The sequence below is a fragment of the Mauremys mutica genome, chromosome 12 (genome assembly GCF_020497125.1).
Source record: "Mauremys mutica isolate MM-2020 ecotype Southern chromosome 12, ASM2049712v1, whole genome shotgun sequence".
In the NCBI taxonomy this organism is placed as follows: Eukaryota; Metazoa; Chordata; order Testudines; family Geoemydidae; genus Mauremys; species Mauremys mutica.
The window spans coordinates 51,468,429-51,486,110 of NC_059083.1; the positions used below are offsets into that span (position 1 = coordinate 51,468,429).

Below are 17,682 nucleotides of genomic sequence, written 5' to 3' on the forward strand. Positions count from 1 at the left end.
CCGACTCCTCAGCCCTCTGCCAGGCAGTCCCCCGGCTCTGCCCTCCCAGGTCCCAGCCGGTCCTGAAGGCGGGAGCCCCGGCTGGATGGACCCTTGGCTGAAGCGCGGCCCAGGAGCCCCACTGCTTACCCTGACCCTACGAGCGCCGGACCAGCTGGAGGCAAGGGGAGAGCAAGCGGAGTCAGCACTGGTGGGGGGGAGCCCAGGGCTGGGGCAGCAGGGGGTGCAGGTGGGGTGAGAGCCCAGGGATGGGGTGGCAGGAGGGTGCAGGGGGGAGCCCAGGGCTATGGTGGGGGGCAACCAAATTTTTTTTTTGCTTGGGGTGGCAAAAAACCTAGAGCCGGCCCTGCCTTTCTGAGATGGGGTGACCAGTACTGTCACAGTGCTCAGGTGAGGGATTAGATAAATATATTTTTCTATCTTGTTCTTTCTGCATCCTAACTCTTCATTCTTTAAACCATTGCTGCACATTGAGCAGAGATCTTCATGGAGCTGTGCACAATGATGCCTGGGTCTCTTTCCTGAGTAGTTACAGTTAATTTAGAATCTTATAACCGGTCTGAATAGCTCTAATGATTCCTTGCAATGTGCCTGACCTTACTTTGATTAATACTGAGTTTCATCAACCGTCGTGTTGCCCAAGCTTGGTCCCTCTGAAATAACTCAAGATTTCTCTGGCCTTGCCTAACCTAAATAGTTCTGTGACATCTGCAAATGTTGCCACCTCTCGGCTTATCCCTTTTTCCAAGTCACTGATAACTATAGTGAACATCTGTCCTAACCGAAGACCCAACATTGAAGCACCCCACTGCTAACTCTTTTTCCATGAAAGGGGAAGGGATAGCTCAGTGGTTTGAGCATTGGCCTCCTAAACCCAGGGTTCTGAGTTCAATCCTTGAGGAGGTCATTTAGGGATCTGGAGCAAAAATCAGTATTTAATCCTGCTAGTGAAGGCAGCAGGCTGGACTTGACTCCATGACCTTTCAAGGTCCGTTCAAGGAGATAGGTATATCTTCAATTATTATTATTAAAAAATCATCATTTATTCCTGCTCTTTGTTTTCTGTCTTTGAGCTGGTTTCTGATCCAGGACAATACTTTACCCCTCACCCCATTATGACTTAGTTTCCTTAATAACCCTTCATGAGGAACATTGTTAAAGGCTTTTGAAAGTCCACATCAATTAGGCCAATGGAGTCTCCTTTGTGCACTATTTTACTGACATACTTAAAGCAATTTAATAGGTTAGTGGGACACAAGTTTCCTTTCCATCTCTGCTACTCAGACCTTATCCTGTCATTCTCATGTAGCTGTTTTAGAATCTCTTTTAGTTCTTGTTTCAACCTGTGTACCAGGCACTGACGTAAGGCTCACTGGGCTGTAGTTCTCAGGATTACGCCTACCAAAATTTTGAAGTTGTCTACAACATCCCCAGCCCTGTGATCCTCCAGACATGTGGCTGATTTTAATGAGAGATGCATATTATTGTTAGCAGCTCAGCCCTATCGTCTGATGTCATTTGAGAGCTCCTGGGATTTGCTATCTGGCAGGGATCTACACGGCTCTTGGTGGCTGCTGGCTCTTTAGTTTGTCAGTTTGTTCCAATATCTCCTCTTCACGCTTCGATTCCTGGTCTTTATTTCCTGAACAGAGCAGGGCATGGTCCTCCCCAGGGCAGGTCTCTCCCCAGCAACCTCTGTGGTGGAAATTGATGCAAGGAAACCAGTCAGTCTCTCAGCATTGTCCTTACCCTCCGCAATTGCTCCCTTTCCTTGCTTCTGATCCAGGGGACCCATCGATTCTCTCACAGGCTTCCTGATTCTGATGGACTGAAATAATTCCCTGGTATTTGTTTTATATCTCTGGCTGTTCACTCTGCTAATTCCATGTTAGCCTCCTAATTCCCATCATGCACTTCACGCGATGTACTGCATACTCCTTTCTGCTGGCTTCACAGGGTTAATATTTTCCACTTGCTGAGGAATCCCTGTTTGGGTCTAACAACCGCCTGCACCTGACGAGGTGGGGTTACAGTATTTCTCCCCTTGCTGATTCCTTTGTTGCTTAGGGGTTGCAGGTGTCTGGCTGCTGATGTAGCCTTAAGGTGACCAGATGTCCCAATTTTATAGGGACAGTCCCGATTTTTAGGTCTTTTTCTTATATAGGCTCTGATTATCCCCCACCCCCTGTCCCAGTTTTTCACACTTGCTGTCTGGTCACCTTATGTAGCCTCCAGGCTGAGTTTAAGGATTTTAATTTCCCCGCTTTAAGGTCTTTTTGACCCAATTCTCATCTGCAAGATAATGTGATATTGACTCATTTCTCTTTGTTTTATTTTTAGACACACTCCATGCTGAGCTCAGTAAGTTCCATTCCCTCCAGTATCACCCTGTGTGACATTGTCTCCTGCTCAGCGTGTCGGTGTTCAGGGGAGTTCTCACCCCTCTGTCTGTGTTTGGTTGCAGCATGGAGACGCGCCCAGATCTACGCAGGTACTGTACATACCACTGATGTTTTATCCATGGTGAGACCCACCTTCCCCTGGGAACTCTCTGCTCCTTTCCCTGCACAGAGCATTTTCCTATGACATTCAATAGGCTGGAAACAGCAATGTCACTGGGGTGGATGGAAAGGGGCAGGAGACCCCCCAGATTCATTGCAGAGCAGGGACATGCCCCCTTTGGGAAAGGGCTGATTGGTGAGGGAATACTGCCCCCTGGTGTCACCTTTGCAGTGGGTACCTGGGCTCTGCAGGATGGACATTTTTATCTGTCCATAATTGAACTGAACTGCCAAGCTCTCTCTTCCCAGCAGCAGGATCAGACCGAACTTTAGCCACAATTTTCTTCTCACGTAACATGCCCAGACAGGAGCTGTTCAATGTCCCCCTGGATTTGGGGTGAGGAAAGCCCTGTCCCCACTGCAAGGGCAAATACATTTTTATAACCAGCTTGTGACACTCCCCTGACCCAGTTACAACAAATTGTGCTGACACAGCAGCTTTTCTGCCTCACAGCCGTGGCAGAGCTGTCTCTGTATGTGTGTGTTTGCTCCCAGCCTGCTACCTGACCGTGTGTGTGCCCTGGTGCATTCTGGGAGTCTGGGCAGCTCCAGCTCCAGCTCCAGCTCGCACATATTACACCACCACTAGCCCAGGTGTCCATGCACTTCAGGGTATCCTACCTGTGATACAGGAGGGCCAGGGAGTAGTGGGAGAGTTGTGGAGGGGAAGTATATAAACTCTAGGCTAATTAAGGCGTGGTTCCCTGTAGATTAGGGAGGGTTGCTACGGGTTAATTGGAGCACCTGTAGTCAATTAAGGCTCTGTTAGCAACCTAATAAAGCCCCCCTGCTTCAGGCAGTCAGGGCAGGGTCGCCCAGAGGGGGGGGGCAAGAGGGGCAATTTGCCCCAGGCCCCGGGCCCAGCAGGGGCCCCCACAAGAGTTTTTCAGGGCCCCTGGAGCGGGGTCCTTCCCTTGCTCCGGGGGGCCCAGAAAACTCTTGCAGGGCCGGGCGCAGGAGCTTCTTCACTCCTGGTCTTCGCCTGCGGGGGGGTCCTTCCGCTCCGGGGCGGAAGGACCCCCAGCCGGCGAATTACCGCGGAAGCGGGACCCACCGCCGAACTGCAGCCCGGTCTTCGGCGGTAATTCGGTGGCGGGGGGCCCCTTCCGTTCCGGGACCCGCCGCCGAAGTGCCCCGAAGACCCGCGGCGGGGGCCCCCCGCCGCTGAAGACCGGGCTGCACTTCAGCGGCGGGTCCCGCTTCCGCGATAATTCGGCGGCGGGGGAGCCCCGCCGCAGGTCTTCGGGGCACTTCGGCGGCGGGTCCCGGAATGGAAGGGGCCCCTCCGCTGCCGAAGACCCCAGACCCCCGAATTCTCTGGGCGGCCCTGAGTCAGGGGAGGAGGAAGGAGGGGAGCTTGGAGATGTGCTGTGAGACTTGGAAGATCAGAAAACTGGAGTGAGAGAGGCTCTGCCCCAACAGGGGAGGGAGACTCCCTCTCCCAGAGTCCAAGGACTGAAGGTGCCCCACCCAGGGGGGAGGAGGGTAAGGACCCACAGGGGTTGACAGGGGCTGGGACTCTGAGTGAGGAGCAAACCAGACCCGCTTCCCTCCTTTACCACCTTCCTGGGCCACTAGTGGAGCCCTTGGTGCCCCAAGAGCGGGGTCAAGGGTGGTATCTTAACCCCCCACCAAGAAAAGTGCAGGACCCACCATACTACATTGGCCATGTTGTCACATACCACGCCAAGGTGGGGGGATGCCCAGGACAGTTACACAAACACCGTTAGGGGTCCTGTTAGGGTTGCCACCTCTGCTCCATGTATACCACCTGTCCCCCCTACCCAGGGCACTGTGTCCCTATCTCACCCCCGGGAGAGGGCACCAGCCCCTGCAGGCTCCTATTAGTTTGACTGCCCCAGGCACCAACCTCACCAAGTAGGACATGGCACTAAATGTCCCCTGCTACACCCAGTGGTGACCCCCACAGCTGGTACCTGTGTGGTGGTGAATGGGCCCTGCTGGCCCCGAGCTCCCCATCTCACTCACTGCTCCCAAGTTGCCCTGTTCCCATGGCTCCCAGACTCTCTGGACCCAGAGCTCCCTCTGTGCAGCACCGACACCCCGCAGCTCCCCGCTACAACCACTGACACCCAGGACTTGTCATGTCCTGGGCAGACTCACAGATTTCCCAGAACAGTGACCTGAACAAAGGGATGATCCTGGAAAAACCTTAACAGGTGCCAACCCTAGGTCCTATCCATACAGCACAGTAACACCCAGTTGAGCTGGGTACAGGCAGCCAGCCCCGTACCAGCCCAAGTGTTACCTGCGCACATTAGGGCACCCCACCTTTTCCCAGTCCGTAGGGCTCCAGGAGAAAAGCACCCACCCGTGCCCAATTCGTAGGGCTCAGGGCCACCCGTGCCCAATTCGTAAAGCTCAGGGTGTAACTAACCTGGTCAATGTAAGTACCCACCCCCTTTCCCTATACGTAGGGCTCTGGGTGTATACTACTTCTGCAGGTGTGCTGGACCTTTTACCAGTGAAAGAGCCTTACACAGTAATATCCTGATCTTCTGTTTATTAACAATTACCAAGCAGAATACACATTAAGCAAACAATGCCATGCTCACCAATCTTGATCATGCAGGCAGACTTTCCCTGTTGCCCAGTCAAGGTTGGTCTTGTCTGGGTCCTAGTTGCTGCATGTCATGGTTGTGCAGAGGATTCTTAACAGCTCTGATCTTATGCTGAGTCTTGGGGGTGAGTTTTTCTTCTTTCAGGTTTTTCCTTCTTATTCTTCTCTTCCCAGCTGGTCTCCTCCTTGGACCCCAGTTTATATAGTGAAACTTGAATCCTCCTTAGCTATACCTTAACCAGGCATTTTATTGAACTCTATCTAACCAGTCCTAACATATTGTAACATAATTCTCTGGCCAATTATATCCCACTCCCCAAATTAACTTACACCCAGCAAAATTAATTATACAGCAAACAGGAACAATTAGAGAATCAGACAGAGGCCATACAGATAAACAATAGGGAGTGGGGACCATAATGAAAGAAATGAGGATTTCACAACAACTGTTAAGTGATTTCTTGCCAGATAGAATCCTGTCAAACTATGTTTTCTTTAACCATCTTAAGATCTGTTTCTTTATCTGGTGATTGTGGGTACCTTTAGGACAGGATCTCCTTCTTAACAGCCCCATCTTGCATTGTTTTAATGTAATTTAGATGGAATGTGAGGATGTGACTTCCTGCTTCTCAGCTAATGGCTGGTGCTTGGCTGCTTTTTTTAAATCCTTGTCCTTACACAGGCTCCTGGCAGGGAAACTGAGCTGCCAGGTCACTAACTGTGTTAACTCCCCCACATGCCCCACACCAGGCTTAGAGCCCCCTGGGCCCAGCCCCAGGAACTGCTGTAACCTAGACTCATAGCAATGCAGGGCTGGAAGGGACCTCGAGAGGTCACCTAGTCCAGCCCCTCGTGCTGGGGCAGGGCCTTAACCATCCCTGGCAGGGATTTGTCCTGTTCCTACAAACCCCCAGTGACGGGGATCCCACAACCTCCCTTGGAGCCTGATCCAGAGCTTCACTGCCCTGAGAGTTAGGAAGTGTTTCCTCATCTCCAGCCTCAGTCTCCCTTGCGGCAGGTTGCGCCCATTGCTCCTTGGACAGGTCCTCGCTCTACCCACTGGGAGTGTCACCAAGTGTGAGCATCGCTGTTATTGCACTGCGGGGGGGAAGGGGAACCAGCTGGCTCGGGAGGGCAGTGAGGGCAGCTGGGGCCTTTCACTCCCTTGTCACTGACCTCAGCCCAGGCTGAGAGTCCGGTTCCCAGCAGACAGGAGCTCACATCGTAACTCACATTAATGGCAGCCTCATGGTGGCAGGATAGTGGGGGGCTCACACGGCCACCATGACATCCTTGTACCCTCGATACACAGAGCTCCAGCAGTCGGGGTGTAAACCCCACTCGTACCCCCAGCACTGAACTCACTGACACTGCCCCAAGGCTCCTCTCCTCCTGGGGTGGGAGGGGGTGAGTAAGGGGCACTAGAAGAGGGGGTGTCAGGGGGCCATGGCTCCATCACTTTTAAAAGGGAAAGAGTTAGGCCTCCCACTTTTTACTGGCCATGAGGGTTAGGGTTACAGAGAAACGACTGGGGGTCAGGGTCTTGTGGGGAAGAGGCAGCACGGGGAGCAGGGGTAGTGTGTGGACAGAGGCTTGGGGAGAAGGGGTGGTGCAGGGGCAGGATCTTGGAGAGAAAGGATGGCGTGGGGGTAGGGGCTTGGGGGGAAGGGGTGGCATAGGTGGGCAGGACCATGGTTCAGGCTCTGGTGACCCCTCTGCTTTTAGGGAGCTTCCGTGACTCCTAGGGAGAGGACCATCCCAGATCCTGATCCCAGGGGCCAGAGGTGCAAACTTTCTAATGTGCCAGAGGGTGCTCGAGCCCCACACTGCCCCAGGCCCCAGCCCCGCCCTGCCTCTTCCCACCCTGTTCCGCCCCTCCCCCGTGCACGCCCTGCCATTGCTCCTCCTACTCACCCCAGTGCCTCCTGCAGGCTGCTGACCAGCAGATCGTGGCAGGCAGGAGGGGGAGGTGCTGATTGGCAGGGCTGCCAGTGCATGATCAGCACCCACCATTTTTTTTCTCATGGGTGCTGCAGCCTCAGAGTACCCACAGATTCGGAGCCCAAAGACATCTGTGTATTTGCCAGGTGTGCAGAGCTCTCTGGGTGGAGACAGTTTCACACTGACTCAGGAATTGGTGCTGGGAGGCCCCACTGCCCAGGTGGCTGAGAGCTCTCATTCCCCTACCCTGGGGCGTGAAGGGAGGGGCCCTGGGGCTGCTGTTCCCCATCCCAGGAATGGAGTGAAGAGGACATGGAGACAGACAATGCCCCTGCGTGCGCTGTGAGGGGCAGACCCGGCTCCACCCTGGGCTTCAGAGCCTGAGCTCCAGCCTGAGCCTGAATGTCTACCTGGCTATTTTTAGTGCCAAAGAGGGAGCCCCACAAGCCTGAATCTGTCCACCCTGTTCCAAGACTTGCTGCTGCAGGCTGTGTAGATGAACCCAAAGTGTATCTAGAGTCTGGGTGTGAAAGTTCCCAGTGTGTCTATCCCAGGGCTGGTTAATGAGAGCAAGGGGGGTGGCTGGCAGAGTCGTTAGATGGAGACACCTGAGCCCCTGGAGCTCTGAGACGGTCTCTGTGACCATTATCCGCTCCAGGAGATGCCCAGGTGCATCTGCAGAGAGTCTGTGCTCCTGGCAGAGCCCATGGGACAAATGGCTCTGGGCAGAGAGTTCAGGCTGGAGCCGAGTCTCCATTTTCAGCCTGATTTGTGGGGGTGAGATCAGGAGTCCAGGGGGACTTTTTCTATCCAGGGCAAATTAAATAGCATCTCTGGAGTGTTTCATAGCTGATGTCCTGAGCCTGGCCTGCCCGTAACTGTGTGTTTCTGGGGGTGTTGACAGTCACTCATTGCAAGTCACTGGGATTTGGGCTCCTAAGTTACTCAGACAGGTTTGCAGTGGAACTGGGTGAAATTTAGGTGCAAATAGTTTGTTTGCAGAAATATTATATTTCCGGTTGACTGAAACTATTTGCCAATTCATGTTGAGTTTGCTGAATAGTTTCAATGAACAGAAAAAGATGCCACCTACCGCTTCCCTTCTGGCCTTTTTGCCCAATGGCTGGTCCCTCAGCTGGGAGCCCCAGGTTCAATCCCCCCATGTGATGTGGGGCAGGAATTAGAATGTGGGTCTTCCCCTTAAGGTGAGGGCTGGAACGGCTGGGCTCTGGGTTTTCTGATGTGGGGCTCCCTCAATCTCTCCTGCTGAAGTTGTCCTGCTGTATCTAAACAATGCCATGGGCACTGGGCCAGAGCGTGGGAATGAGACTGACTCTGTAGCCCAGAGCCCAGAGTCATAAGCGCTGACTCCATGGGTGCCTCAGCATCCACCGGCAGCTCGCCCCCCTGCTCCAGCTCACCTCCGCCCCTCCCTTCCAGTGCTTGAGCCGCGAAACAGCTATTTCACAGGTCAGGGAGGGAGGGAGGTGGGATGAGGGAGAATGTGGCACATGGGGGAAGAGGCGGGGCCAGGGCGGGGATTTGGGGAAGGGATCCAATAAAGGCAGGGATGGGGTGGAGTTGGGGAGGGGACTTTGGGCAAGGGGTTGGAATGGGGGTGGGACCAGGGGTGGGAAAGGGTGGAGTCAGGGCGGTGCCAGGGGCAGGGGCGCACGAGCACCCGCCGGTGCCAGAGAAAGTTGGTGCCTATGCCCAGAGTTAATTACTGATCCATAACCCCAGTGAGGGGAGGGGTTATGGCCCCCGGCACAGCAGTGTCTCAGCCATGTCAGTGCCCCACTGCAAACCCCTAGTGCAGATGCGCTGTGTGGGTGTGAACTGGGACTGGCCCCTGGTGCAGTTTCTCCCAGATGGAGGAAGCAGGATCCTGTCTGAGGACTGGAAACAGGTGAGATGCAGAGATACACACCAGGATCTGCCTGACAATCCCTAGAGATTTCATTATCTGATTATTGTGTCTTTGGTGCCGTCCCCACACAAAGGACAATCTGCTCTTAGTAGCAAACCAACCACACATGACCCCAGACCAACAGAAATTCCCTGGGGCCTGCCCCCTTCACCTCTCTACACACATGACAACTGCCCCTCCCATAACCTTCCCTCACCCCTGTGATCACCTGGCCCCTGCTTCTATCCTCCACTCCCTCCTTTCAACCCCTTTCTGCTCCCCTTGTCCCCTGCCCCTCTCCCCTCACTTTATCTCCCTGGCACGTGCCACTGCCCTCCACCCACCTCTGCCCATCTACAACTCCCCCTCCCTTTGTCCCCCTGACCTCTTGGCACCTGCCCCTCTCCCCCAAATGCCATCTGAACCCTGGGGCCCACCCACCACTTCACCCCCTTCTACCGCCTGCAGCCCTCCTGACAGCAATTCTGGGCCCCAGGCATGCACACGCTGTGCCCGTGTGGGCACCGTTCGCATGACATTAGGGCGGTGCCGCGCCTACGCTGGCTGGTGTCCAGCGAGCTACCAGCTGCCTTGCTGGCCACACTCTTCTGGCACGGCCAAGGCTTCCACATGCCCACCTGGTAGGGTTGCCAACTGTCTAATCACGCAAACCCAAAGACCCTGGCTCAGCCCCTTCCCTGAAGCCACACCCTTGTACCACCCCTTCTCTGAGGCCCCACCCCTGCACTCTCCATCCTCCTTCCCTTTGTCGCTTGCTCTTCCCCACTCTCACTCACTTTCACCAGGCTGGGGCAGGGGGTTGGGGCGCAGGAGGAGGTGTGCGGAGTCAGGCTCCGTGAGGTGGTGTGGGCCCTAGCCTAGGACGCGGGTTGGGGTGCAGGGTGGGGTCAGGAGGTCAACACTTACCTCGGGCGTCTCCCGAAAGGGACCGGCACACCGCTCTGGCAGCGGCTCCTAGGCGGTGGGGCCAGAGGGTCTCCAATACTGCTGCCAGCAGGCCCCGCCCCCACAGCTCCCATTGGCCACAGTTCCCGGCTAATGGAAGCTGCGGAGTCAGTGCTCAGAGCGGGGGTAGCAGGTGGAGCCCACCCCCCAGGGGCCGCAGGGACGTGCTGTGCTGCCAGCCGCTTTCGAGAGTGGGGTGCAGCGAGGGTGGGCAGGAAGCCTGCCAAAGCACTGCTGCGCTGCTAGTGGAGGCTGGGGTCCCTTGGGCCCTTTTACATCCCTGGGCCCTTGGGCAATTGCTGCCTTTACCCCGCCCCCCACCCCTTTGGCGGGCCTGATCCCCTGGCACCCACCTCTCCCTTTCCCCCTCTAATCCCATGTCTCTCACCCTCCCGCCCTTCTCCTCACCCCCATCCTTCCCCTCGCCTGCCTGTGCCCACCCCTCTTCTAGCCCCATTCTGATCCCCTTTGCCCATCTGGAGTCCTCCTGTCTACTCACCCCGGCCTCTGCCCCACTGGTGTCAGCCCCTCCCCACTGCCCTCCTTTTGTCTGCCCCCTGTTCAACCCCCCTGGCACCTGCCCCTCCTTTTCCCCCTTCCTGCCTGGTGCCCATTCCTCTCTCCCCACTGTCCCCCCCCATCACCCACTCCTCTCTCCCTACTGTCCCCCCCATCACCCACTTCTGCCCTCCCCCCTTTTCCTCCTTTTCTTGTCCCTTTCCCTCCCCTTTTATCCCCCTGGCACCTGCCCCACCCCCTGCCCCTTTGGCACCCACCCCTTCCCTTGTTCCCTCTACCCCCTCCTGCCTTCCCCTCCCCTTGCCCCTTGTTGGCCCTGGTACCTGCCCCATCCCACACGCCAACACTGTCCTCCCAGTGCCCACCTCTCCCCCACTCTGCCCCCCAGTGCCTGCCTCTTCCTTCTCCCACACTGACCCCCTCCCCTCACCCCCAGCACAAGCTCCTTCCTCACCCCCTGTGCTCTAGTTCATCCCTTTTCCTCACTCCTTCTACCCTCTAGGTCCTGCTCCTCCCCACATGTTCCCTTGGCTGCCCTGGTTCCCACACCTCCCTTCACACCCCTCTGTCCTTGTAGGGCCTCCCCTTTTCCACACTCCTCTCTCTGCCCCTCTTGTGCTCAACTGCTCCCTCACCTCCCCGCCCTGCCCTCCTTGCGTCTGGCCCTCTGCTTGACCCCCCCAACCCTCCTGGGGTCTGCCCTTCCCACCACCTCCCTCTTGGTGCCCACCCCTCCCCTCACTCCCCCCATTCCCCTCTGGTGCCTGCCCTACCCCTCACTGCTTTTGTCCCCTGGTCACCTGCGCCTTCCCCCCTCCCTTCCTTTGCCCACCTCATGCCCGCCCCTTCCCTTGCTCCCCTCTAGCACCCGGTGCCAACCCCTCCTTTTTCACCCCCTCTGCATCCCTAGTGCCTGCCCTTCCATTCACCCCTTGTGTCCCCTGGTGCAACCTCCTTCTCTTGCCCCCCTTTGGCCCCCTGGTGCCCACCCCTCCCCTCATCCACCCTCTACCTGCCCCACCTCTTCCATTCCTCCCCTCACCCCACTCTGTCCCCTGGCACCAGCCCCTCCCCTCTCCCTACTCTGCCCTCCAGTGACCATCCCTCCCCTAGCCACTGCCTCTCCTACAGGTTCCTGCCTCACTCTGTCCCCCTGGTGCCTGCCTGTTCCCTTCCCCACCCCCCCATGATCCTGGTGCCTGCCCACTCCTCATCTCTCCACCCCTGGCACCTGTCTCTCCCCTCAACTCCCATCTGCCCCTCTGGAGTGCACCCCTCTCCTCATTTCCCCTGCCCCTTGGAGCTCCCCCATTCCCTTACACCCTTTTGCCCCCTGCTACCTGCCCCCTCCTTTGCTTCCCTGTGCCCCCTGGGGTCTGTCCCCTTCTTCTTACCCCTGGAACCTGCCCTTCTCCCTCCCAACACTGATGGTGCCTGCTCCTTCCCTTGCCCACCATTGTTCTAGTGCCTGTACCTCCCCTCACTCATCTCTGCCCCTCCCCTTTCCTCTCCCAGCATCAGCCTGGCCCCTCCCCTCCCACCACTGACACCTCCCCCCCCCACACCCTCCTGTTGTTCCCCTCAAGTTTGCTCTCATGGGCAGATGGGCCCTGACTCCCCTCAATCAACATACTCCCAGCAATTAATGGGACACAAGTTAATTTCCCTTTGATTCCAGCCCCTGCCCCCAGCACTGACTCTGTGACTCTCTCCCCAGTGGACGTGACTCTGGATCCAGACACGGCTCATCCCAACCTCGTCCTGTCTGAGGATCGGAAACATGTGAGACATAGAGACACACGCCAGGATCTGCCCGACAACCCTGAGAGATTTGATTCTTATCCCATTGTTCTGGGCACTGAGGGGTTCATGGGCGGGAGGCGTTACTGGGAGGTGGAGGTGGGAGACAAGATGAAATGGGACCTGGGGGTTTGTAGGGAATCTGTGAGCAGGAAGGGGTGGGTCACAGTCACACCCGAGGATGGATACTGGGCCCTGCGGCTGCGGGATGGGGGATACAAGGTCTGCACTTACCCCAGGATCCCCTTCCCCGTGACCGTCAGGCCCAGCCGAGTGGGGATTTTCGTGGACTATGAGGAGGGCAAGGTCACATTTTATAATGTGACTGATATGTCCCATCTCTTCACTTTCACAGCCACATTCTCTGGGACGCTCCGCCCTTATTTCAATCCTTGTCCCAATGCTGGGGGTACAAATGCGGCTCCCCTGATAATCTGCCCAGTCCCAGCTCAGGCCGAAGGGGATCTGTCCCTGACAGTGACCCCGCAGCACAGACTGACCCCTCCTGGCACTGCTGCTCTTCCCACCCCCAGTGCTGGAGCCCAGTTACTGTAGGTAACTGGACTTTTTGTGCTGACTGGATGCTGCCAGTTTCCCTTTTCAATGGGAGATTCCAGTCGAAAACCAGACCCCTGGGTACCCCCAGCCCCCACCTTTCCCCGTCCCCTGCCCCAGGGGTAGCAGATGGGGGTGCATGGGGATCATTCACTCCGGTCACAATTTTCTACCCCTGTGAAATCTCAGTGTAAACTATGAAAGAAAAAAGATTATTCTAATCTAGAAAATATTATTGTAACAAGGTGTAAATACAAGAGTATTTAATTTACATTTCAACAGTATTTCAAAAACAAGCATCTAAACATTGTTAGAAATGGAAATATTTACATTTTTTTATTCTTCCCTCAAATCTATATTGAAGTTTAACTTCTCTAAATAACGTCATTGGTATTTCAACTGTGGAATTTCAAGAAATCCAAAATATTTATCTTAACAAAATAAATGATTAAATTGTCAGACTGGTTGTTTATTGCAATATACATGTGTCATAAACATCACAATTACACACATGTGCAGCTGGTCTCTCTCTTCCCCTCCCCCTTTTTTATTGTCTTGACTCCTTCTCTCGGGAAGGCAGGACACATATACCCACCTCCTGCACTACAGTTTTGAAAATTAATAGGTGAAAAAATGATATAATTAAGCAATATATTTAAGTTAACTCACACAAGATTATATAATATTTAAACTTCTGTCAGCATTAATTCATGCTATTTTTAAGTTTCTAGCTACGTAATCAAGATGTGAGCCTTCCTTTCATTTTGTCACATCAATTAACAAAACATAGTCCCCAACCTCAAAAGGGGTTGTATTCCTTTACTGAATCATCACAAATTAACTTAATTGTATTAAAGACGCTGGCACTTCACATGACATGAAATTTGGTGAATCTTCCTTGGCAAACCTTTCTTCTCAGCCATAAATCAGTCGAAAGGGTGATATTGTGGTTGTCATGTGAGGTTTAGAGTACAAAGCAAAGAAAGTTGCTCCAGGAAATTCATCACAATTCCTCTGGGTTCTCTGTCCACCATCTTCTGGAATGCTCTGTAAAAATAGTGACCGATTGGTCTAATTCCTTGAAATTAGTGATTGAACCTAATTTCTTGAAGAGCTACTGAGCAGAGTCTGAGGGGAGGCACATAACATTGCTAGGACTCTTTTTTGTTTTAAATGTGATGTTATGAAAATTTTCAATGTCATAATTCAGTTTTGAAGGTTTATTCACAATATGCCATTCATGGCAGTGTGCCCTAAACGTACCTTGATTATTTGAAAATAAATACCCTAAAATTATCTTTTGATGGATTCATCTGTACTTTTTATCCAGTCTGCTGGTGTTGAGGTGACATGCGCTGCTGAAGCTATGTGTTTTTTCCTAGTTTTTAACACATGGGCATTTTAATCTAAAACTAGATATTTTTTCCCTAAAATTTCGTTCAGAAATCTATGTTCCTTTCCCTATTTCTCACTGACTTATGTGTAATTACTGTGGTTTCTTATCCCATCTTATTGTGTTATTACATGGAAAAATATGTTGGCAAATAGTAAAAACCATGTTGTATATTAATCTATCTGACAGGACAGATAAATGTGTTGTCACTCACATGAAGTGTCATGAAGCGATTGCAGGAAACGTTCATTTTTAAATTTCTAACTCTGAATGGGCTCCCCCATCAGTTCCTGCAACCCCTGGCTGGCTGACCTCTGTGTGAATTAAGCAGCATTCAGTCTGCCAGGGAACCTCCACCAAGTGTCTTTATGATTTTTTATGGTGCATCACAACATAGCAGCAGCTACGAGGAGCCCCCTTCCTGCTCCCTGATTCAGACTTCTATGCTGCTGCTTTTTTCTCAGTGCTGAGCTAGTGACCTCATCAGGCTCCCTACAGGTGCAAGTGATCCCCTCTGCCCTTCCAAACCCAAACTACTCAGTCCCTCCTACTCTAACTGCACCCGGTGCTCTGGGTGTGCTCAGTGACCAGGGTGCTGGCTTCCAAAGGGCTCAGTTTGTAGCTGCTCACAGCCCCCTGTCACATGGCCCTGATAGTGTAACTGACCATATAGTGGAAATAACACCACATATAAACTGGTACCTCATGATTCAATTCAGAACCTAGATCTGCCGCTCTCTGATCTGCACAGCCATGTTGATATATAATTTTACATGTCTTCTTCTCCCCCTCATGTTCTGTCATAGTTTTAAGTGGAAATTCTTCTACCTATTTTGAAAAATCATCTGTAGCTGTCAGTACATACTGGGTATCACTTCTGTGGTACTGGATAGAGCCCGATTAAATCGGCTCCCAGCAATTCCCAGAGTTTAATTACCTAAGTGCAAGAACACAGGCTAAACTTATCATCTGGATCTTCTCTACGACATTTTTATTATAATCCCATCTATAGTAAGCAAAGTAAATGTTATTATGTGGTTTCCCTTTCTACCAAGGAAAGGACCACTTGGAGTTCCTCTTCCCCCAAAATATCCCCCCGAGCCCTTACACCCCCTTTCCTGGGGAGGCTTGAGAATAATATCCTAACCAATTGGTACAAAGTAATCAAAGACCCAAACCCCTGGGTCTTTGGACCATGGAAAAATCAGTCAGGTTCTTAAAAGAAGGGTTTTATTAAAAAGAAAAGGAAAAAATTATCTCTGTAAAATTAGGATGGAAAATATCTTTACAGGGTAATCAGATTCAAAGAGCGCAGAGAACCCCCCTCTAGCCTTAGGTTCAAAGTTACAACAAAACAGGGATAAACATCCCTCTAGCAAAGGTAAAATTCACAAGTTGGGAAAACAAAGATAAACTAATACGCCTTGCCTGGCTGTTACTTACAAGTTTGAAATATGAGAGACTTGTTCAGAAAGATTTGGAGAACATGGACTGATGTCCGGTCCCTCTTAGTCCCAAGAGCGAATACCACCAAAACAAAGATCACAAACAAAAACCTCCCCCCGCCGCTCAGGATTTGAAAGTATCTTGTCCCCTTATTGGTCCTTTGGGTCAGGTGTCAGCCAGGTTACCTGAACTTCTTAACCCTTTATAGGTAAAAGGATTTTGGTGCCTCTGGCCAGGAGGGATTTTATAGTATTGTATACAGGAGGGTTCTTACCCTTCTCTTTATAGTTATGACAAGGCCACTCTGGACCAAGATAAGTGTGTCCATTTGGGGTTTTACACTGGTTAAGTAAACTAGTGCAACTTGGAATCTAGGCAAGGCCTCGTCTACATCAGACAGTTGCACCAGTTTCATTGAAATTGTGTTTTAAACCAATTTAGTTAAACCAGAGCAAATCCCTGTGTGGATGCTCCTCTTATTTCATGTTAAAAGCAGCTTACTGCAGTTTAGATTAACCTGATTCCTAATTGATTTAAGATGAACTGAAATAAGCCTTGTTCAAACCAAAATACGTGTCCACACAACCTTTCACTCAGGTTTAACTAAGCTGGTTTAAAAACTTATTTAAGATGCATCTCTAGGCAGGCCATTTGTCCGGTTTTGAGTCGGACTGTGCTGTTTATGGAAAGTTTTGTCTCTCTCCAATACCAGACGTGGTCTTGTCTGGTATTATTATGGAGGATTCCATTTTGCAGAGCTTGCCACCCTGCTCCTGCCAGTATGACCTCGGACACACTGGTGGGGGTGTTAGCCAAACAGCCCAAACCCTGACGAAGTTCCCTCACTCTGTTAAGCTTTTTTGGATTTATTAAGTTAGCAGTAATTTGTTTTAGAAGCTAAAGTAGTAATATGAAATGGATTTGCATCAAAATCATGATGTTCTGTTAGAAGCCTGCTTGTTAGAAAATGATTTAACAGCCCCTATGCTCTTTCCTCTCATTGCTTGGTAAAAGAATGGACAGCTGTTCTGTGTGTGAATGAGGTCTGTGTGTGTAGCAAATAAGAGATAGGATGTTAGTAGCCTAATAACTGAAGAAAGAGTGAAGGAAACAGAGACACCAGTATCACCCTTGCCATGATGATCCAAGGAGGCCAAATTGACAACCCTGAAGCCCAAAGGCATCCTCCCCAAACTAACAAAGTATAAGATAAGGAGCAGCTGTGTAAACATCCAGTACCCAGTTTGTGATTAAGGATCCAAACATCAGTGATGGAAGGTGACTGTGAGAACAGCAAATTTGTAATTCACAAATCCCAGCTGACACAGCAAAATCCATAGATTTACATGAGAGGCAACTGCTATAAAGATGGGCAGGAGCCGGGAGACTTTGGATTCGTTCTGCACCAGCAACAACGCATTGGAGGTGTCCGATGGAGGCCCAGCTCCCACTCGTGTTTCGGTCTAGCTGGCCACTAGGCTGACTCGAGCAATGATAAGGACTGGTTTGGTGTGTGTGTGCACGTGTGTGTGTGTGTGTGTGCGTATATACTGATTTTAATACATTTAACATTTTACATAAACACGGCATATTGCCTGTTCCCTGAAAAAGATTCTGTGAGTTTTTAATAAACATAACATTTCTGGTGGACAATTACAAGTCTGGGATGATGAGCAGTGGCTGCAGAAGTTTTGGATGAGAAAACTTCTGGGAGTTTCATGGAACTGTGTGAAGAGTTCGCCCCCACCCTGCGGCACAAGGACATGAGATTGAGAGCTGCCCTGACGGTGGAGAAGCGGGTGGCTATTGCAATCTGGAAGATTGCATGATGATGTGATCCCACCACTCAGTGTTTGTTTCCCGAGCTCAAAAGCGGCATTCCACGGTGGTGAGCATTTCTGTGAATGCCACAAGCAATCTCATGGCGTCTGCGTTACTCAAGTTGATATCATCGTTGGAGTCCTCACTATCAGTTTGGATCTTAAGGAGTAACTCAACTGCCAAACATGAC

General features: G+C 52.1%; 2 protein-coding genes across 3 annotated transcripts in view; both read left to right on the top strand.

The window, feature by feature from the left end:
- LOC123345317 (butyrophilin subfamily 1 member A1-like) overlaps positions 1-14,110 on the top strand; it is a 109,952-nt gene extending 95,842 nt beyond the window's left edge. For both annotated transcript variants that reach the window (XM_044982099.1, XM_044982100.1), the window contains exons 14-16: positions 2,341-2,361; positions 2,465-2,491; positions 12,195-14,110. In XM_044982099.1, the coding sequence (XP_044838034.1) occupies positions 2,341-2,361; positions 2,465-2,491; positions 12,195-12,832 (686 nt within the window). In that variant the 3' untranslated portion in view covers positions 12,833-14,110. The remainder of the gene's footprint in view (positions 1-2,340; positions 2,362-2,464; positions 2,492-12,194) is intronic.
- LOC123345325 (maestro heat-like repeat-containing protein family member 1) overlaps positions 1-17,682 on the top strand; it is a 315,313-nt gene that overhangs the window by 244,002 nt on the left and 53,629 nt on the right. The window lies entirely within an intron of this gene.